This window comes from Typopeltis vanoorti, chromosome 24 (genome assembly GCF_054136105.1).
Source record: "Typopeltis vanoorti isolate ZY-2024b chromosome 24, IOZ_Tvanoo_1.0, whole genome shotgun sequence".
Classification (NCBI taxonomy): domain Eukaryota; kingdom Metazoa; phylum Arthropoda; class Arachnida; order Uropygi; family Thelyphonidae; genus Typopeltis; species Typopeltis vanoorti.
The window spans coordinates 23926009-23950198 of NC_143572.1; the positions used below are offsets into that span (position 1 = coordinate 23926009).

General features: G+C 34.2%; 1 protein-coding gene across 2 annotated transcripts in view; it reads right to left on the bottom strand.

Annotated features, from left to right (window-relative positions):
• Positions 1-6287: 6287 nt before the first annotated feature.
• Positions 6288-24190, bottom strand: part of LOC150093023 (uncharacterized) — a 257599-nt gene continuing 239696 nt past the window's right edge. For both annotated transcript variants that reach the window (XM_090413793.1, XM_090413794.1), the window contains exons 17-21: positions 17838-17883; positions 15597-15671; positions 10503-10598; positions 8766-8810; positions 6288-6800 (exon numbers count right to left, since the gene is read on the bottom strand). In XM_090413793.1, the coding sequence (XP_090269919.1) occupies positions 6717-6800; positions 8766-8810; positions 10503-10598; positions 15597-15671; positions 17838-17883 (346 nt within the window). In that variant the 3' untranslated portion in view covers positions 6288-6716. The remainder of the gene's footprint in view (positions 6801-8765; positions 8811-10502; positions 10599-15596; positions 15672-17837; positions 17884-24190) is intronic.

The following is a 24190-nucleotide window of genomic DNA, read 5'->3' on the forward strand; positions in this document are numbered from 1 at the left end:
ACAATTAATCGAAAAAGCATAATCACCGAAACTATAAATCATCAAATGAACAGTTCATTGAAAAATGAATTACAAGACGTGAAGTGCATTTATCAAAAAGTTTTTAATGGATTTAACTTGTGATGTAATTGAATATTAGCATGATATTCCCTTTATATATGTGATGTAGTCATCTGTGGCAAGTTATTTTATTGTTTGAGGGATATTCCTTTCAGTGAGTATTATGTGCATTTCATGTATTTGTTTTACATAAAATGGAAAAGATAATGTAAAAAAAATCTTAATTATTATTCACCTTTATCCTCTTCTCTCTTCAACCGAATGACTGGTAGGGTAGCAATGCTATTTTACTAGGGAATAAAATAGAGAACAAGATGGTTTCCCATTGTCTTCCTTATTTGGCAAATTCCTTTGTCCGTTGATGTGCATTCATGAGCCGGTTTGTGGGATGAAATACCCAAGTTTCGGGTAGTAAAACCCTTCCATCTCCATATGAGACTAGATAACTCATTCAATTAAAGAGGACTGAAAAATTATTCATGTCATGCATGGAATTCGAACCCAGGTCTTCGTTTATACTGAGTGAACTACTATGGAAGCTCCGTTATTATTATTATTAGTAATAGTAGTATTAGTATGTGACGTCTGCACACATCAGTTATATGGAATGAATTTTACTCCGATTTGGTGTTTGAATCTTTTACAAAAATTTGTCGAACTATCCCAGTTTTCAGTTCAACTATATTCGAGGCTAGAAAGTGACAATATGTTGACATTTTGACTTGGAATATGCAAATGTTGGAATTTGTAAAATTAAGAAGTCTGTGTGGTTCAGTTTCAACAGGATCACTTTTATTAGAAAACTTTGGTAAAAGAACTTTCGAAATATTAATAATTCCGCTCTAGCTAGATGAAATTTAATAGGAAGAAAAAGCTGTTTTTGTCTAGAGATAAATCAATATCTACACAATGAAGTAGCAGGTACGCTTACAGGAAAAAATAAATAACAACAAAATAATTATAACATTTTAATGACCACCTACATACAAACGTTATCTACATACAGATGTAGACAACATGTGTATGTTGTCTACATCTTGGGTGATGTTAAGTTTACCAAATACTTTAACACAATGGGTTTCATGGAAATGTATCTTTTGAGGAATTATGAAAGAATTCGTTGACAAATTATTGGTTAATTGTTTTTTTCAATTAATTGCATTTGCAATGAACAGTTGTTCGACGAATTGTTTATTTGATAAAGTTCATGGAACCATATAAACAATGGGATTTGCATGCGTATACACAAATTGAAGGTAAGGTGAGTTAGCTGGTCTCACAACGGACAAAAACTATACATAGCAGACGAGTTTTTTTTTTTCATGTTAACTAGCAACAATATGTATCTTTTTTTTTATTAAATGTAATCTCAGTAATGATGGAGCATTTTGGACTATTTTTTAGTTGATTATTGAAAGCCACAAGTTAAAAGATAATGTGCAGTGACAATTTCCTGTTAATATATTGTATTGCCAGCACTAAACTGTAGTCAAATTGAAAACTATATTTGGTGTGTTCAATGTTTAAAAATTGTCCAACTGGATATGATGTTAAAGGTATGCATCTTTTATGTATTTAATACAAGAAGTACCATCGGGGGAGGGGGGGGGAGTACAGGATAGTACAACATGAAAAAATTACACCATTACTAACTTTTGATCAACAATTTTCCTCCAAATTAATCTTTTATAAACTTTTATCAAGATTTCAGACTTTATATTTCTGTCTTTTAAGGCACTTTTTACTGTATCAATCCATCCATCTACATATTGATCTTACACTGGGTCTTTTCCCTGCCAACTACACAAAGATTCCTGACTGCTAACAATAGCAAGTTCTTTCCTAACATCCTCATTTTTAATGTGGGAGTGAAAAGGTGGCATCAACGACAGTATCACATTAAAAATGAGGATGATGGTTAAGAACTTGCATTGTTAGCATTTCTCAGAACTCTCATATCAGAGATCTCCAGTTTTTGATCAAGTGTTTTATTTCTAATCTAGCTCTCAGATCCATATATTAAAATTGGTTTGAACACTGTCTTGTATACAGCTAATTTTGTGTTTAATTAATTAGTGTTTTGACTAATTTCTTTCTTATTCCGCTGACTTCCTACCATACAAGCTTTACTAATTCTGGTGACTATTTCCATATTTAATTTATCATCTTCATTAAAAAGTAAGAAATGTTCTAAAATCAATTTAGTCAGGGAATCATGCACACTTATACTTCTGAATAAATCCAGGTACACCAGCATAAAGTAAAGAGCTAAGATTAATATCACCGATTGTGATATCAGATTTAATACAACTTTCCTTCATAATGTGCATCGTTGTTGCACACCTGATATAACATCAAACCATCTTCCTGTACCTTTTTCAATCCTAACTACTGACTTACAGCTTAAATAAAGACTACATACTGCTTGATATAATGGCTCATTTGGATCATATAACCATAGCATTTGAAGAGCTTTCCTCTTGGCACCTTGTCATATGCCTTTTCCAAATCAACAAAACTTAAATACAAATCCTTGTTACATTCCCAAGATTTCTCAACCATTTGTCTAAATATAATCCTGACAACCTCTATTTGGCCTGAATCCAGCTTTCAACAAGCTTTCCTTCCACAATTTTTCTTAACTGTTTCTCAAATATACTTGCATAAATCTTACCAGGAATGTTCAATAAGGAAATACCTCTGTAATTTTCACATTGTTTTATTTCGCTTTTTATAGATGGGGTGCTATAAGAGCTCTGCTACAATCCTCCAGAAATCTGACCTGAATTATGCAATCCAGCTACTATAAAACTTTTATACTTCTATATTTGAGCATTCAGGAAGATTATTCTCCTATTCAGTGTTAAAATTTAAACCATTTCACTCTGTTCCCTGACTGTTATTGTCTAAATATAGCATTTTGTATTTATTGCTTTGAAAGATCTCACCTGTTTCTGCCTTTTTTGTTTCAGTTATGCCAATTATGTTAAATTTGTACTTATTTAATTCTTATCTTATCTGCTAATTCCGTTTCTTTTCCATTGATGCTTCTTATGTTGATAGTACCAATCTTAAAGTCTGCTGATGTTGAGTTGGGATGTGTTCTGGGATTTGTTCCAGTAGCTGACTTTCTGCTGTTCGTCCCGGTTCCCTGATGAAAACAATGGGGGCTTTCTTTAATTAGGCAATGACCCAGCTGGCATGAAATTAATTCTGTCATGTTGTACTGTTATATATATATATATATATATAAAGGAGGTGCCTTCATAGCTTAGTCAGTATAGACGAAGCCCTGTAACTCAGGTTTTTCATCCCTCAAAACAGGAAAACTAGTCCTGTGAACACACATGGCTACAGTCATAAATATACTTATGGCAAGGAAGGCAATGGGAAACCACCTTGCTTCATAATCACCCTGGTATAGTAACGTATTGTTGCCCTACCAGCCATAAGGTTGAAGGGAAAATATATACATACATACATATAAAGGAGATAGACATAGACATGGGGGGAATGGTGATCAATTGGAAAAAGACTGTGGTCCATCACAGTAAATTTAGAAGAGAAAGACTGTTTTTAGAATCTGCTCTTAAAAATTAGCCTAATTTAAATAAATAGTCACATAAAATTTCCCAAAACGTGGGAACACTAATACTTAGAGCAGTGGGTTCTTAACTGGTGTTCCCCAGAACACTGGTGTTTCGCGAGAAGTTCTGGAATTTGTCATTTTTAAATTAATTTGTCAGCACAAATTAATTTAATGATGGTTTAATTAATTATTAATTAATAATAAAAAATCAGCTAAATTACCAATTAATTATTAATTTATGCATTACAAAATAACCAAGGTGTTCCTTCAAAATTTCAGGATTTGAGAAGTGTTCCGTAGTCGAAAAACATTCGACAAAAACTGACTTAGAGATCCCAGTTTACATCCTAGGCTGCCAACAGGTGTCCACAGAGGAAGCACCACCTAGTTAGGATGAGTCTTTTGCCTGCCTATTTGTTAGTTTTGTGCTGTCTTTATGTGTGTGTGTCACAAGTCTCATTTTGTACTCCCTGTGATGTCTCTGTAACTGAGATGAAATATTGGGAAGCATTAAATACTATTTTTACTAATTCCTAGTGCTGTTTCACTCCATTAAACTTTTATCACGAGTTTTCTCCAGAACATAGCTAGGATACTGTTAGGCTAAAATTCTACAAATAAATAAGCTTCAACATGCATTTCCCTCTGTGTCTTATTATTATCCAAACTCGGTATTCCAATATTGAAACAAATTATAAACAGCATGAAACATTGGTGCGACTATTCTTTCTTGAGGCACTTCAATCTCATTTCTTACTGAATTAAACTATTTACAATTTTTGAGTTAGTGATTTTTCTCTTTGCTCCTTAGTTTATGAAAACTAGCATAGTAACTGAATAAAAAAAGAAAAATGTACACACACACACACAGATATTAGTAGTAAGAATTTTGTACTACACATGAGGGATTTCTGAAAAGTAAGGTAACACATTTTTTTTCGCTCTTAATAATGGTGAAAGGAAATGAGTAGATGGCAGCTACCATGCAAGTATGGTCCAAAACAGGTATCCATGAAGTTAATCATTTTTTGCAAGCAAAAGGGGCTTCACCAAGTGACATTTGCCACGAATTGGTTGTTGTGTATGGCAAAAAGGTGATGTCAAAGCAGGTGTGTATTTTTGGTGCAATGAACTTAAAGTGGGGTGTGATGAAATTTAAGATCAATATTGGGTGGGTAGGTTTCATCGACCAAGACAGAAGACAACATTTCACGAATTAAGGGCATTGTTCTTGAAGACTAGCAAGAGAAGCTGCATGAAACTGCACAAGTGATGAACTCGAGTAAGTCCACTGTTTATGAAATTGTTCATGATGTCTGTGGATTTTAAAAAGTGTGCTCCCACTGGGTGTCCAGACTATTGTCAGAAGAGCAGAAGGCAACATGCATGAGGATGTGCCTGGAGAATCTGTTGCAATACAGTGACAGAGGTGAGGATTTTTTTCAATTCACCTAGTTACAGAAGGTCTGCGCGGTTAGCCTAGTGGCTTTGCACTTTGCAATCATATGCCTGGGGAAGGAGTGTCCTAGGTTCGATTCCCATCGGAGACGTGAGGAGCTGAAGGATCTTCCTCAGCCATAGCCAAGTTAGCCGGTCTTGGGCGCGGGCAGTAGGGTTTTTTCCGCCAGTTTATCTGGTGTTTTTCATCCCGCAAGCAGGCAAACCGGCCCCGTGAACACACATGGATTTACAGCCAAGAATACCTTGAGGCATAGGAGTGACCATTCTATCTTCGTATTTCGGTTACGAAATCCAAGCATGCTTGGAAGGTTGTGGGCCTTAAAGGCCTGTTAAAGCCATTGGGATAGGATAGTTACAGAAGACTAAACATGAGTTCATCACTTTACTCCAGAGAGCAAACAAGACTCCATGACCTGGAAACATCCACAATCTCCTGTGCACAAAAAATTCAAAACTGTTCCCACTGTCCAAAAAGTCATGGCCACAGTGTTCTGGGATTGCCAAGGCAGAGTTTGCAGACCTTGCCAAAGGAAGGAACAATCAATGCAAAGTTTTACTGTGCAATGTTAAACAAAACAAGGGATAAATAATACTATTTATTTAAGGCCATATATTTCAGCCTGAATAGTATCACTTATCCCTTCTGTTTTTTCATGTTAATTGAAGAAACTCTCATGGTATAAGTATCAGCACCATTGGACATACCAAAAGCCAACATTCAACGCAAACACCTGGACTCCTGACAGGTGGTGTGATTTTGGTGCACAACAAAGCTATTACACACACACACACAACTCGAGTGGTTGCGCTGTAATTGTTGCTACCCCCCCACACACACAGCCTACTCCTCCATTTGTTCAGCCCCTCTCAAGAAACACCTTTCCAGAAGGCACTTCACTACAGATGAAGTTCATCAGGCAGTGCAATGTTGGTTACTGAGTGTGGGCACAGACTTCTTCAGTACTGGTGTTGATAAACCAATCTATCATCAGGACAAGTGCATCAATAATTTTGCAGACTTTTACTTCCTATTATTAAATATCCTGAAGAAAAAAAAAGTGTTCTTATTTTTTGGAAACCCCTTGTATTTTAAACTGCAATTGCTGATATTGGCAATAATTTGATACCGCATTATATTCACAGGATTCAGATTAAAAATCATGAAAAAGAACACGACTTTAATATATATTATGTATAATTTTTATTACATATAAAATGATTATGGTGATGCAGAAAAACAATATGTACTTTGCCTACTATTACTGACTTCGAACGGAGCCAACAGATAGCTATACACAACATGGCATAAAAATTTGTGACTTTTTTTTAAACATGAATTAATACCCTACAAAGGTACTATAAAATAATATGGGAAAGGTGTTAAAGGAATGTGCAATTTGACAAAGTTAGCACTAATACCAGCTACGGCTCTGAACTTGAGACAGCCAATAGAAAAGTGCTTTACATATATGCTGCTGGTTCAAGACCAGAATATAAAGACTACACCTCAGAAGAGATGTATACCGGAACGTACCACCTGGGCTGGTAAATTTGGCTTTCCAGAATTTGTTGTATTCTGTTGTAATTCTAATTAGCTGTGGATGCTTCACCTCCTTTCTCTGTACCGACGATCCATGCGACTAGGTGGGCGTGCTGTGCGTCTTAGGAAGTCATCTACTGAACGCTCATACTAAAAGAAATTAAACAAGTAGCTAGTTTTAATGCACTCTAAAATATCATTTGATATGTGATTTTATAAGACATTTTGTTACAAGGAAATGGAAATGAGAAACAAACTTTTTGCAATTTGAAGAAAAGTTGTCTCTGAAATATGTTTTTTTTTTTAATATTAAAAAATTCATATATATGTTTTCCTGCAATTTGAATGAATCAACTTCAGCAAACTAACAGCATAATATCTAAAATGATTTTTTTTTTTTTGCAGTACCAACAAAGCTCTATTATATATCATGGCTGGCAACTACAATACCATTACAAAAACTAACAATGCCTTATTAAATGTTGCTAACATGTGTCTTCATTTTTTTTTTCTTTTTTCTAATTTAATATATGGTTATAAAGAATACACCAATTCAAGTCTTTCACAGTCTTTACATTATTAAATGTTTTTCTTAAGAAGTTCTTTGTTGACAATTAGAAATTATCAAGAACTGATATATTAAAAAAAAAAAAGCACATGATAGCCAATACCTGACACAAAGTAAACAAGAAAAATCCTCTATATGCTTAGATGATTTATAAAACACTAAATGTTCTATATTTTTGTATGTCAAGTTATACTGTGATGCATCTTGATACAAAGATTTGATTTAGAAGTTTGTATTCTAAGGTTTTCATTAATTATGGATTCAGCAATGAATACTTCATATTGCACATTTTTAATAAATAGGCACAGTCCTAAAGATCTGGGAGGAAATTTTGAGTCAAAAGGAAAAAAACATGGAAAGTAAGAAATACACAAAGATCAAGAGGTTTAACTAGACAAGATATGAATATCATTTTGAAAAGATTTCAATCATGGAAATTTTACTGCATAATTTATTAATAAAATATCCATATTCATCACTCACATAATGCCAGCTTGTTCTATTAAACTCAAATGTATCAGATAGTATTGTTTGCACACAGCATTATTTATGTAGAGATATTTTATTATTGTTTCTCAGAATATTTAAGATATGCCAAAATAAAGCTTTAATCAAAATTTTGTTCTCAATTTCCAGTTGATGCAAACATACCAACTAGTTATTCTGGAACAAGTTTATTTGCTTATGATCTTGGTCATTTCAAGTTTAATGGTCTTTGATGGGAATGCAAAGTCTATGACAGTAACCATCAGATCAACTAAAAAATCAGTAAGGTGTGCACACACACACACAAAAAAAAACTAACTGACACCACCATTTCAGATCAGACCAGTTAATTCAGTTTCTGAAAATGCCTAGAAACATTTCTTCACTTTCTTTACAGGATTTTCTGAATTTAAGGTCAGAAAAAACCTTAAACACTAAAGAAAGGCCAAATACAGAATCATGTCTTTCAAGCAGTATAATAATGCAAGTCAAAAAAGTTCATGGTACCTGTAGGATAAAATGGACATTTTATCCTTTACTATATCAACTTATATATATATAAAAAAAAGTTGGGTCTGAGCTAGGTCTTAATAATCACAATTTGATTAGAAATTTCAGTTTTCAAAGATTTAAATATACTTATTATCAAACTTACTCTTTACATGTCAGTATACTGACATGGAAAGAGTAAGTTTGATTTTTCCTGCTCTTGCATGATTATTTTTTTTGGAAAATGTGCATTGTAAGAATAATTTAATCAAAATCAATGTAATTATGAAACAAAAGTTTTCATAGTTACTGAGAATGCCAATTTTAAAATGTGCATGGAAGTAATCCAATAAACTTTTCTCAACAAACAATGCAGAAATTCATATAAATATCCCCTATTTCTCTGAAATTAATATTTAAAATATTTTTTTTTATTGCATAGAGTTGCAAAACATGGAAAAAGAAAAAAAATCACCATATTTTATATTATTACATGCAATAAAAATTTAAGTATTTGTAAGTGGGTTACTGTGTCATTATGAAAGAAATATTAAAGCAACAACAATAGTTACCTTTGTCCTCCAGAGAGCTGGTTTAAACTGTCCTCCACTTAATACCTTAAAAATGAAGGAAACTCTTACAATGCAAAAAGAATACAGCATCTTAATTTATATATGTCACTAGAGACTAAAAAAAACAATTAGAGAGTTGCATGCTCAAACTGCACAATGTATAACACACACAAAGTGAAACTTTGTAAGACAAAAAGTGCACTAAAGATATTAGAAACTGACAGTTTACAACAGTTTATATTCATAATGGTATGCATATCATAAGATAAAACGACCTTTTCTAAATATTTCATTAATCAACAAAATACTTCTGAAATGCGGTTTATCTAAGGGTGGATGAACATAAACCTGTGTAAGGTTAATTACAGGGACTATACTGGGTTAAGTTCACTATGAACACATGAGATGCAGTTCACTGATTCAATCAAGATATTCATTATTACACTGGTGAATACTTTAATAGAATTCCTTCAGATCTGTCCAGATATTTCTTCTTATGCAATTCTATAATTTTGATCTTCTGCAACAGGAATTTCAAAGGAAAGTGTTGTTCAATGAAATACCATTCTTAAGCAAAGATTTTAAATCAATTTTAAACAGCAGACAGTTACATATGTAACACACAGCTCCAAACTCATTGAATAAATCTATTGGTGTATGCTTCATAAGCTGTGACAGAATTCCATGATATCTTTTGGTGTAATCAACGTAAATTGGTAGCTGGAATATATGGATGTTTCTCCTTGATTAATTCTGACTGTTGTTGATTCTGTACCTTATTAGAATACAGCGGTTCAGCACCAACATTTTCAACAGCTTAATTATTCAAACGAGTAGTAGATAATACTAGATTCTCATAAACATTAAGTTCATAATCAGTATTTTTATTCACTATTGGTTAGCAATAATAAAGCCCTTTCTTTCATGATATTCTTTACAGCACTGGGCATTTTTAGCAAGAAGTTTTGGCTTAGTTAATTTTTCTTGCTTCTTTCATTGATGAAAGAAGTACTTCTTTCATCATTTATTTCTTCTTAATTCTTTATAATACTCTGTGCAGTCATATTCCAAGCACACAGCACGAATATGCTATAGGTATCTTTTAATATGTGTGGGATTCGCATATGGCATGCCATGAATGCTATATTGAATGAATACTTGATAAATTGGAATATCCAATTGTATAGATCATAAAATCAAAACAGCCTCTTCCAAGAAATCTGTACTCATCCTCCAGGAGGAAACAAAAGCATTTATTTGAGTTAATTATGAATCAAACATTACATTGAATACTTCATGACAACAAAGTACAGTACTTGCAAAAGTAATGCAAAAGATTATAGGATCTGTTTGCTCATTCAGCTCTATTAACTGTGCTTTGGTGCTTGAATATTAAATATTGGCAAGCAAATAATCCCACCTGTTTGCCAATATGTAATATTTAAGTACTGGAGCTTTAAAATTAGGTGATTATAATCATTTGTCTGTAAATATTTTTTTGAAACACAAATACATATCAAGCATTTTTATTTTCGATTTCAAATAAATGTTACAGTATTTAATACTACTACCTAGTTAACCACAAAAATGCTGCCACTTGCAGTTTTATATGAATAATGTACATTGATATGAAAAATTCTGTGATACAATTCAAGTTTATGGAATATTTTATAAATGGTAATCTTTATTATTATATCTAATTTTTTTTTGCTAAGAAACTTCCACATGTTTACTTACTGCTCTTTTGTCCATAGGGCGTGGCCTTGGTGCAACAAAGTCTGGATGATGCATTGGCCTTTCATAATATGGATGAGGTTCCATAGGAAACGGAGGCTGTAAATGAAAAATTAGCTTTAGTCAAAAAATGTATATTCTGTATGTTAAAGCTCATCATATATTGTTTCTTTAATCAAGAAAATTCAGAGTTGTTTAAATGTAAAACTGCAGCGATCATATACTCTTCCAGAAAATTAGGAATTTTTTTTAGAAAAATAAAAATAAGCAATTTCAAAGAAAGGCCTTTTAATCAACTTTCATTACTACTAAAGCAATTCTAAACATCATATAAGAACCTTTAAACTTAGGAAATAAGCAGAAATTTTATGCTGCTATCACTGCTCATTTAGAATTCAACTTGTTTAGCAGCATAGCAAGAGTGCACTGACTGAAAATAAAATAAGTGCCAAACAGAATAACATTATTACTATATATACATAATTGCATTGTTAATAATTACATTTTGCTTGTTCCATAATTCCTTATTCTAACAATGCTTTCTTTAAGTTGAACAAAGTCTCACAACTTTCAATATTTATTTCAAGACTGCTGTATATTCCTATAATTTGCATGTTGTCATGCTAAGAGTTCTTGTAATCCCTACCATGATCCCTTCCCCAAGCAATTCATATGGACAGCTAATAGTCTTTGCCTACCAGAATAAAATACAAACATTGATTATCATTATTTATCAGACCACTTCATATTCTCTAAGGTTATCAATTTAAATTAAGGGAGCAGCATATGCTGTATTCTCAACAACAGCTGACCACTTACCATCACTACTGAGAGTTGAATTATTTGATACTGGCAAATGGCATGATAAGGAAATTCTAATGTGACATAAGATAAAATAAGCTATGCACTATTAATTAAGCAGTTTTTCAAGCATGATTTTCTTTAACACATGAATTTGGCAAATAAATTTCAAAAATAAAGTGGCATAAACGTTTTTACGAAGTCCATATGATGCTGCATAACAGCAATTCTAGTAGAAGGGGGTGAGAACTGCCAACTATTAGGATGGTGGCCATATTTTCCTTTTTTTAAACATTTTTGCATGCATCATTACATACAGACATTACACCTGACATGAAATCGCAAGTTTCTGTGGGTTCATAAAAAAAGTTTAATAAAAATAAACAATTACAACCCTACAAGCAAGTTGTCAAGAGTTACATCATCTGGGGTACTAGCAAAAAAAATTATACAGAATAACAAGACTAGAAACATTTGATTACACATATCAGATGTTATCATAATTTGACAATTGGTACATACCAATGCATAACCAGAATAAAAACATTAAATTCATTACTGTATGTGTACTGGAACACTACTAGTTGTTGCTGTCACATTCTGTGACATCACACATGTCATATCCTAGGTTCATGGCAGTTGGGATTTTTAATGAAAGCACACCAAACTTGGTATAAGATTAAGCCTTGATTTTTGTTACATTGTGTGAGGATCCTTAGCATTTGTGAGGCTTCCTTGAATTTTCTTGTAAAACAATTATCAACATAAGGCAATTTTGTTTGTTACCAAACTGCCTGTAATAGTTGTATGGGATGCCAAGCCTGGTTTATGCTGTCTTCTTTTTCGACCTCCTTTAAATGTTCAGACATGTGAATCATCCCCGACCGTACTGTCTGGCATACATAGCAAGTGCCACTAGGAGCAATGAATCTCATAAAGGCCTGGTTTTTTCATGGGATGATAAGGTGGTTTTAGTGGTTACTTATTTGTATGTATATTGTAAAGTTCTGATAACATCTAATGTGTAATTAATTGTTTCTAGTCTTTTGTTGTGCATAACTTTTTTGCTAGTACTCGTTATTCACCTTAAAATGTGGTTCTCAATATCGGAAGCTTCCCACGTCAAACTGATGTGTTCATCAGTTTGAAATTAGACAACCACTGTAGTAAATTTTTGATTAACCTACCCTCCACTCATTACTTTCTTAAAGCTAAATAAATTTACTATTTCTATAAACAATACTGTAGATCATCAGGTGACCAAGAAAGTTTGTGTTGGGTTTGCAAATTTGACAAATATTTTGTGGAAACCATTACAGATTGTGATTATCTGTTGATTTGGAAATGAGGCTTAGCTAATTGATACCTAGCAAACATGAAGTGCAGTTTGGTAAAGCATGTTTACTATGAGATTATAAAGCACAAGTATTGTACAAGCAACCAGCATTGTCCAGTCAAAATATAACCATCATCCTGATACTTTAAGTTCATCATTTAGGCAAACAACACTTGTCTTGGAAATGAAAGGCAACTATTTTACTTCTGTTTGCTTTCAAATGCACTTGATTACAGTGATAGTGAGATGTAATACATCTCAAAACATTCTAATAATTGGTATTTAATTAATTATTATTTTACTGTGTTATACTAAGTTATGTCTCAATCACAAGTATTACTCAAGCTAAGATTGAGTGATCTAGATCAAACTTGTAAATTTAAAGCTAATTTTGTCAAGCTTTACAGCTAAAGCATGTAAAGCAAATTATAAACAATGATAGAATTATTAACAGAAGATGAGCAAATACAGCAAGAGAACATATCAAGCATGTATTTTGAAAATTAATAATAAAGCATGTCTATTTAATAAACATTAACAAAAGGAATGAAGATAAGATGGTATATTAGGACATGTTCACTGTCAGGTAATTAATGTAACAAAATGTATATAAAATGGACAAGGTATCCACTTTTATCTCTGGAAGCTGAGAAGGGTGTGGTTAGTAAATATGAGAGGTCCAGGTTCTTCTCATGGCATGTGGTGAGTATATGTGTGCACACATCTTCAAATAGTGTTAAAAAAAAAACATGACAGGCATTAGGCAGCAAAGCTGGACCATCCCTTGAGTCTGACTCCATGGAGAAGAAACCAGCATAATAAAACATTTTCAAGTAAATCCCAGATTAGCATAGCATTTCTGCTATCTAATTAATAGTCTGTAAGTTTAAATCCCACTGTGGACATAGTTGTTTGCAACAGTCTTTAGCTAATAGCTAAGCTTTATTGCAAATACTGACAGACACTCTGTCTCCAACGATATTCATTAAATTTGTCTTCCCTGAGTTCTGATTCTTTCCCAGGTGAAAAAACATCCTGAGGGAGAAACAATTTCAAGATGAATATATGAAGATAACAGAAAAAGGAGTTTATGCAGCTTAAGGGTCAAAGCTACACAAATGAAACAAAATAGCCTATAAAAAAATATGGAGAACTTACGAGCATATGCCCAATCCGTATAATCCACAGTGCACCCCTGTTACTAATTATTCATTTGGATGCTAAATGATTGAGGATGGGTTGACAATTTAGTGCTCAGCCAACCAGAATATATTCTATAGAAAAGTTTTCTGCTGCTTGGTCACAAAATATACTTGACAAGAAATTATATTTTTGTTTCCTTTACCAAGTGTAAACAAAGTCTGCGCATGTAATATTGCCAACTAGTCTACCTGATAACCAAGAAGAAAACAACTTTCTACAACTATCTCCGATCCATAGTATTTAATATGGTGATATACCATTTTACTACTTGTATATAGAAAATATATGACTTTTGCACTGATTTAACCCTGGTATCTTTCTTGGTTCTGGCTCCTACCAATGAGACCCCAATAAAGCGTAAAATCGATCTGAGTGGTGACTATTTCCATAATAGTTTTGCATTAGAGGGTACTGAGGCAAATGATGTGAAGTCAACGGCCTTTAACAAATTGACTAATGATGAAGATACTTTGGTTAGTATGAGACCACTGTCCTGCTCATTGAAAGCCTGAAGTGGCTTGAAAAAAGTTCAATGTTGGTTTCCATATAAAAAAAAATAATATAAAAACTTTTTTATATAATATAAAATTATATAAAAAAAATTAATTCAAAATCAAAAATATAATTAATAAAAATATAGAAAGAAATCCTTGGCCCACCCATGGTATAAAATGTACTATAGGTTTGCAAATAACCTTTCGTGGGTGGGAGCAACATAAAACTGTTTGCATAATATCTATAAACTGATTACACCATCATTGTGTGTGATTACACACAGTGATGGTACCGCATCAAAGCTGGCTAGGGAAGATGGACTCGTGTTAATAGTTTCCCCCTTCCCTTTACAAAACCAGTTCCCTCACCCCTTCCCTTTCATATCTAGAAAGTACTATTTTAGCATCACCTAAAAGATAAGGCTGACATCACTTTCCTCTTTAAACTTTCATATAAACCATCAAGGAAAATCACATCCTCTATACCAACCAGAAAGAGTTCACCACATACCTCCTCCTTTGGTCTTTTTACCAAAAAGGAAAATTCTGAATGGCTTGGATAGTAATGATTTGTCTGGTCCTCATAATACCCCTCCAGTTATGCTCAAATTTATAATCTAGAATTAACTATTTTCTTTACAATCCTTCATACTTATCTGGCATCTGTTTTTGTTCAACAACAGATCTTACCTACTAAGGGTAGGTAATGTTGACTAGAAGACCATAGAAAGATTTGAAGAAATGTGCGAGAGCACTTATTTCCAGAGCAACTGATTGTAGCTCTCTCTCTCTCTCTCTCTCCCATCCTTTACAACAGGATGGGCAGTTTCCTCTCTGGTCATTCACTACATGTCACAGTGGATGGTTTCCTCTCTTCAGATTTCTACAATACCAGAGTAATTCACTATTCTGTACTTTCTCATTCTTCCTATACATTAATTATGCTTTCACTAACCTCAAATCTAATCCATAGTTTTTCTGTTGACAGTGCACCCAATCCTTCATCTTCATTTGACAAACCATGTCAAATGAATGTATCAACCCCCCCCCCCCCATCCCACAAGTTGAATAAACATACCTATCTATATTGCTGGAAAAATGGTCAGACATTCCACACAAAGCCGAGTTACTCACACGGATTTGATGTTTGAACATTTGGAGAAACTATAGACAGAAACTGGCCAGTTCAGAATTATTTTGTACTCTAATAAAGGTTTTACTTAATTTAAAGAAAAACCATTAATGCTTATATAATTTGCTTACAGGAGGTCCAAAGGGCATTGGTGGCATTGGTGGTCTTTGATGATGATGGAAATCTCTCATATAATCATTATATGCCTGGAAAAAAAGTAAATTAGATATTTTATCCTACAGTACAGCACATTATTAATGCTAAAAAATCTTAGCTTGCATCTCTACATTTAAATAAAATCAATTTTAAAATAGGTGGAAAGCATATTTTGGTATAATTAAGTTTATGAAAATCATTTTATCATACCATAAAAAAAACAAAGCTTTTTTTTTAGTATGTTAAACTTTTACTCTGAAGTATAGATGGGATAACAGGACTAGTTACAGACAATTCATGATATTTTTCACACTGCAATCATTTTTAAAGAGTAAATATTTACACACATAACACCTCAAGAAAAAATTTTAGATATTAAATTTCTTTAAAGAAATTTTTATTTCAATAGTATTCCAACTCTTCCACATTCTCTCTCCAGGAAATGTATTAGCAAATAAGCACATGTATTTGTCACTCCCTATCAGCAGCTCAGATAATGACTTAGTTACTGAGATGCTGTTTTGAAATTCTCATCAATCAATCAAATCAAATAACTTTCCATTATCTACTATAGTGAATCAAATGTAACTGGACATGATTTTTACTTAAGAAGCAGAATTAAATACAAAAACAGACATAGAATTAGCAAGGCTGCTATGGTGGGAGTTTGATAAACAAAGAAATCAAACTAATGGTACTGAAGACAGTGTTGTGTTCAAGCTGCTAACATATAGAGCTGTGAGGCAAGTTAAAAAAGAAAAGTAACAAAGAAAGAAAACAGACAACATCCAAATAGATGCCATCTGTTTGAATCAAGATTAACTACAGCAATATTGAAGAAAAAATGTCAGAAAAACTAAGAGAGAATAAACAACACTCTTACATTAAAAGTAATGTAAGGAATATCTAAGTAATAAAAAAAATCAACTAATAGTAACAAAGTGCAACCTATCTTAATTGTACTGAATCATCACAGTATACCATGCATACTCCTTAGGAGTACCACTCCAAGAAACATTGATCTAAGCTTACAGAAATATATAATTGTTTGAATGTATAATATGCATATCTTGGAAAGATATCAGAGCTGTTTTTTGGACTATATAAGATTTAAGCTAAACTGAATCTGTAATGAATTTGAACTTTTCCTGGAGTTCTACAAATTAGTATTTATATTTCTTTGATACATTCCTAATGATAAACTAAGCTCAATGAAGATCGTTAAAGTCTGAATGTTTAATCTGTGCACTTAGAATATAAAATCTTTTAGTATGCTTTGCTCACACACACACTTTTACAGCAAATCTGTACAGTAGTACAAACTATGGAAAAAGTCCCAGGAGTCACTAAAGCACCAGAGGTCACATCTTAATATCCAAAATCCTCTCACATGCCCATTTTGGTTTAGCCATCTAAAATGCCTTCTGTAGTGACCAAAACTAAATATATATCATGATGGTAAGACATGATCAGATATCATGTGAGCTAAGGAGTTACCTGGTTAAACAATGTAACCCTTATATCAAAGGAGCCTCTTAGTTCAGTTAGTAACAATAATACCATTTGGTTGTAAACAGCTGGGTTTGAATCCTGCTTAAGACATGAACTTTAAATGAAAGTAAGTTAGCCAGTCTCACAAAGGCAGAAGGATTTTTTCTTGTGGTACAAAATTTTTTTTTTAATTTCACAAACCTGAACACCAGAAGATCACAAGTGATTAACAGATATAACACACTGACCTCATAGCTATAGCTGCTTTAGTCATATCCCCTTCCCCTTTGGTCGCCACCATAAGGCTAGGGGAATTCGAGGGATGACGTGGAAGATATGGATCAGCACATTAGTACAATGAGTGCAGGTCAAGTAATTATTATGGAGGACTTCAATTATGGAGACACAGATTGGAAAGAGAATAAATCAAATGGCAAGAAGGAAATGGAATTTATACACCTACTAAGAGATAATTGGATCTGTTCAAAGAATCAGATTTCCCCCAAAACCAAGGTGGCCACATTACTATCTCAAGCATCAGATGCAAGTTTATACAGTCTTGTATTAGATGCAAAAAGACCAGCAAGACAAATAACTTAAGAACTCACAAGAAGTGAATTTGTCAAAACTAATTCTGATAATATTAATGTAAGTTTTTTTTACTTAAAAAAAAAAAAAGTGTTCATAGTTTCTTTCACAATTATTGATATGCTACTTGTACTCACTCCATTCATCATTGTGTCCCTACGGATACTGTACCGATCCAAAGATCTGAAACAAAACACAAATATACATATTAGTATATCAACAGTAATCTGTTATAAAAATCACAAGAAAAGAGAGAGAGAGAAATATTATTGTATTCTTTAAAGAAAATGAAATTTACAGGAAAATAGGTCAAATGTTTGATACTAATATTAAAGGAAAGGTTGAAATACCCAAATGAATACATACCACTGAAATTCTTCTTAATGAAGAAAAGAACTCCTTTACCTTTTCAAGGTTGATTTATTTGACCTTATTTTTTGGTAGTGCTGATTATAGAAATATTTTAAGAATAGGAAATCTCACATATGTCCCAAATATCTTTTTGACCCATTCTCTTAGTTTCCAGATTACAGATTTCCTCCAACATGATTGAGGGTTTTGAACATTGCTATTAAATTCTAAATAAAATTTCTATAAGCCTGAAATCTGCACTAGAGTTAACCATAAGACAACAGTAGTACAGAACAAAAATTCTTAATTTTATCAATTTGAACCTAACTTTTTTGCTACTCAAATGCAATCCATGTAATTTTAATATAATAAGTACTCACTCCATTGACCCCATAATTTTATTTTTTAAATTTAATTAATGAAAAACAACATGCTAAATTTGCTATTTCTTGCTACAGCAACATGCAAGCTTATAATGGACCAAGGTAAATTGGAATGTTGTTCTTTATTAATTATTTATAAGTCATATTTGAGGAAACAAGTATAATTTGCTGTGAAAGAATATGTGCCCAAGCATATTGTGACAGTAATATTCCTGCTAAATTTTTAGTGAAGCCTATTTTTAGGTTCACACAGTGACCTCCAATTAGTTATTAGTGAAATATATTAGGCAAAAACATAAAAGTTAAATAGCTTATTAATATTTTGTTAAAAATTTCAGTTGGCATGATCAAAGGCCCAACTGAATTAAAGTATAACAATTGAATAACAATGGACCAAGGGTTGCTCCCTGAGATACACCACTGGTTGCCTTAAATCTTGCAGACTCCCATCCCCAAAGAAGCAGTTTATAATCCAATCCCATATCCTCCAACTTATTCAACAACCCTCCATGCTGAATCTTGTCAAAAACTTTAGCAAAGTCCAAAGTATCAAGGTGTACCCACTCCCTTGTCTAACTCAACTGGCAGATTATCATAAAATGTGAGCAAGTTACAGCAAACATGACCTTCTCCTTAGTAAACCCATGCAGTTCATTACAAAATATAGATTCTGTTAACCTATTTTTGTGTTAACAGAGAATCCATATTTTGTAATGAACAGCATGGATTTACTAAGGGAAGGTCATGTTTGCTATAGAATTGGAGATGCCAAACTTAGCTCTATGCTTTATGCAGATGATGTACTCCTAAACACATCTAGAGCAAGTCTCCAGGATTCACTAACTAACTAAACTGAATAATAGCTGTAACAAATTTGGCATGAAACTTTGCAATAAAAAAGACCAAAAACTGTGAAAATAGACAGATATCTTTGCACATACTAAATAAGTCTGAACAGGACATGCTTACTACATTTTAGTTATATCCTTTTCTGGTTCAGTTACAAAAGTGTTTCATCTCTCTGTTTTTTGTTTTTTTTCCCTTATGTATCGTTTTGCAATTGCACTGTTTCTTTTGTACTGTCTTCGAATTGAACAATTTCTGGTAACTTTTTTTTTGTCCCAGTTTCTTAGTTCTCTTTTACTATTCCATTTATTCTTTATTTCTAAGCTTTCTGTGTTGCTTTTATCAGGATTTGTTTCAGATTTTCCATATTACAATGAAGGCAAAGAATTCATTTTTGTGGATGACAATGCCACACCACATAATACATGAGCAGTGAGGATGCTTCTAGAGACTGAAGATATTAATTGAATCGAATGGAGATTTTAAACTTGGCATATAATGTAACAGGTTTATGCATCTTTTTACTGGTAGCAACAGCATCCTTACTTTGCATATGATCTGCCATTATTTATAATACAATAAAATGTTATAAACAGTTCATAATTCACAGCAAAACATGTAAAAACAGATTCCTGATTCTGCTTGCATTAGTACACATCAAGTGCAATATTCAATTGAGCCTACAGGTGCCTTTTCATCTTTCAATGATTTTTAAATTCAGATTTAGAACCTCAAATTACATGACTACTTTGATCATTCCCATTCTCATGCTTCCTCATCTCAAGGATACCTACATAACACAATATCTGCTCAACAGGAAAGTGACACTGTTTTCTTTCGATTGCCTCTAAAAGTTAGTCAGGCCAGAAACTTATAGAACCACCCTCATAAATCCATCAAAAGACACAATCAACAAGAGCAAAATCTGGCCATTCAAATACAAAAGCAGAAAACTGATGGTCAAAGGAACAAACTTTTATCTAAGCATAGTATATATGATGAACAACCTCCAACAAGTGATAAATTAGCATCACTTTTGCTTAAGCTGGTTGATTTCATCGCTTTTAACTCTTTTTCATATCTTCTTCTTCTTCTGCAGCTTCTCCCACTTAAGTGGGGTCACTGTTTGTTATGAGTCTCCTCCACACCTTCCTGTCTTGGGCTGTCACCACATTCAAGTTCTTCATCTTCAAGTCCTCTTCTACCAGCTCCCTCCATCTCTTCTTTGGCCGCCCACGCTTCTGCCTTCCTTGCACATCCATCTGCATGACTCTTCTTCCCACATATTTGTCCTCCCTCCTCATCACATGACCAAACCATCTCAACCTTGCCTCCTGTATTTTCGCTCCTAAGTTCGTAACTTTCACTGTTCCCGACATAGTCATTTCTCAGATGATGCTTTCTGGTCACACCGCACATCCACCTGAGCATTCTCATCTCTGCTACTTCCATCCTGCTAATGTTATTTTTCCTCAGGGCCACAGTTTCTATAGCATATGTCATAGCTGGCCTCACTACTGTCCTATAAATTTTGCCTTTCAGATTGATCGGCACCCTCTTATCGCATAACACTCCAGCCATCTCCCTCCAGTTCCTCCAACCTGCTTGTATCCTGCATCCCACTTCCTTCTCACCTCCTCCATCTTCTTCCACTGTCGAACCTAAGTATCTAAAGTCTCTCACCTTCCTGATGACATTTCCTTCCAGCTCCAGGTCTGTCTCCTGGCCACCACCCACTGCGCAACACATATACTCTGTCTTACTTCTGCTCAGTCTCATACCTCTCTCTTCCAGTACTTTTCTCCATCTTTCCAGTTTAGTTTCCGCTTCTTCTCTTGAATCTACACACAGCAAGATGTCATCTGCATACAACATTGTCCAAGGTGCATCTTCTCTCACCTCCTCTGTTACCACCTCCATCACAATATTAAACAGAAACGGACTTAATGCTGACCCTTGATGCAAGCCAACTGTTACTTGAAAACTTTCTGTCTGTCCCAAACAGGTCCGAACACTTGTCTTCACATTTCTGTACATTTCCTGCACCAACCTGACATATTTCTCCGGTACCTTCTTCTCCCTCAGACACCTCCAGACTTCTTGCCTTGGCACTCTATCGTATGCTTTCTCCAGATCAATAAATACCAGATGCAGCTCCCTTTGTTTCTCTCGATATTTTTCCATCATCTGTCGTAACCCAAAGATAGCATCTGTTGTTGATCTACCAGGCATGAAGCCAAATTGTTCCTTTGCAATCTCCACCTCCTCCCTCAATCTACCATCAAGAACCCTTTCTAGGATCTTCATTGTGTGGGACATCAACTTTATTCCTCTGTAATTGTTACATTCTTGTGCATCCCCTTTACCCTTGTAGATGGGAACAAGAGTACTCTCCCTCCATTCCTCGGGTATATTTTCCTGTTGGCAAACTTTCATGAACAGGTCCCACAGCAGGTCAATTCCCTCTTCCCCCAGTGCCTTCCATGCCTCCACTGGAATTCTGTCGGGGCCCACCGCTTTTCCATTCCTCATCCTCTTCATGGCCTCCGTCACTTCCATTCTACTGATGTTCTGCACCATCCCCTCAGAAGGCTGCCCATCTCCTCTGTGAGTCCTTGCATTTTCCTCATTCAGAAGTCCCTCAAAGTATATTTTCCATCTGTTTCTTATGTCCACATCCCTCCATAATACTCTTCCTTCAGCATCTTTGATCTGCCTCACATGTAAGATGTCCTTAGCTGCTTTATTTCTACACTTCGCTAGTTGGTAAATTTTTCTCTGTCCTTCCTTTGTTTCTAATTGATCATACAGATCTTGATATGCCATGGCCTTCGCCTGTGCCACAACTCTCTTGGCTTCTTGCTTTCTCTGTTTGTACACCTCTCTGTCCTCTTCCACTCTTGACTCATCCCACTTCTGCTTTGCCTTCCTCTTAGCTGTCACTGCCACTTGTACATCATTATTCCACCACCAACCCTCCTTCTGCTCTCTAATCTTTCCAGATGTCTCACCAAGCACCTCGATTGCACAGCTCAGGATTACTTTTGAATTATGTTTCCACCAATCTTGTACACTTTCCAGTCCATCCAAAATCCTCTCTAACACTCTCTCCCTAAAACGATTCCTCACACTCTCTTCTTTTAAGCGAAACCACTTAATTGTCTTCATCCCATGGCAACCATATCTGGTTGCCATGGGATGAAGATTATTTATAGTTTGAGTTCTGCTATGTAGTTCTACCAGTTTGACCAAAATAATAAATAGGCTATCAATCTATAAACAGAGATGATTCTCACAACAGCAAACCTGTACTGAAGGTACAGTCAACATTCAGCATAGTGCATTATCTAAAAGTGAAAAAAGGAAAAGCAGCTAAATGCTCTGGCTTCAATTAAGCATGATAATAGTACTGGTAACTATAGTGAGACCAAAATTATAGTGCTTTAATGAGAACTGGGTATCCTGCAAGCAGTGTTATGGAATGAGAAAATGCATGTTAGAGGATCAGCAGTGTATAGAAAGTAGTCATGTCTGACTGTATTCTCAGAGTTAGGAGAAAAACAAACTGTATGGATATTAAATGAATGAACAACACTTTTAAGCAGGAGATGTATAAAAAAAAAAATCTTGTGGATGATCCAATATCATGAATCCAATAAATAATTTCCACTTGAAATAAATGAGTTGTTAAGTGATCATTTCAGTAAGCTATACATTCCAGACAAACCCATTAACTTTCTAGATGATACAGAGAAATGTGGCAATAATATAACAGAAGTGGATGAACTAGAGGTATTAAATCTGTTACCAAAGCTTGAACTGAATACAGCTGTCGGACTAAATGAGGTGTTAGCAAGGGTGCTGAAGGAATGTCCAAGTGAATTAGCAATATCCCTGACATATTGTTCAACTTGAGTCAAGATATCTTTGATTCTTAATGAAAGATAAGTCTATATACAAGGATGGAGCTAGGACTGATGCAGCAAATACAGACCAATCAGTATCTCTCTAATGCAGACACCAAGGTTTTAAAAAAAGGCTGGTTAGGAATTGCATCCAAAAGGTGAGTGGACAACAGTAGGGATTTTCTACAAAAGACAGCCCCCTTTCACCCTTTCCCACCTCATATAAATATATAAAAAACGATCCGCCCATCCCTTATAATATATATGTATATATATATTATTCAAAAAAAAAAAAAAAAACACCCGGGTTTTTTCCATTGGTTATTTCAATTCTCCCACTTGCCAACCCCCCCACTCCCACACACACACAGCAGTTTGGGCAATGCAAAAGAAGAGCCACAACACCCACAAAAAGGTATGTGCAAATTTCTTGTCCTCTATGCAACATATATTTATTGATAAATGTATATCTACAATGCCCTAAGAATCCGTGAGAAAAAGAGCCAATGGCATTTAAACTGGGGCACTCCTAAACAGAAGCAGGCAAATAGCTGTAAATATAATAGTTAATATTCAGTTATTTGCTGATGCTACTAAGTTGGAAAAAGTGACATATCAGATTTGGAATCCTTCAGACTGACTTAACCAAATTAATTATACAGGAAAATGTTAATGACTGCATTATGAACGAAGAACATTGAAAGCAGAGTACCTTATTAATGGGAATTTGTTGCCAACAGTCAATAAAGCTAAAGACTTGGGGGTTGTAGTGGACAGTGAAGTTCAGGTCCACCCTGTTGAGGTGGTTAAATCACCATCCATAATTTAAATGGACATGATAATACTACATCTGGGCTCAAGTGTGCTGAAATCAGCTGGGCTCTGAGGAGATGAGAAGACAGTTGAGAAAAATATGTGGCTGCTTACTGAATTGCACATATGAGGACTGGTGTGTAAGGAGGAGGGGGGGGGGGGATGTGGTCTTCAAAGTTTGAGGAGCAGAAA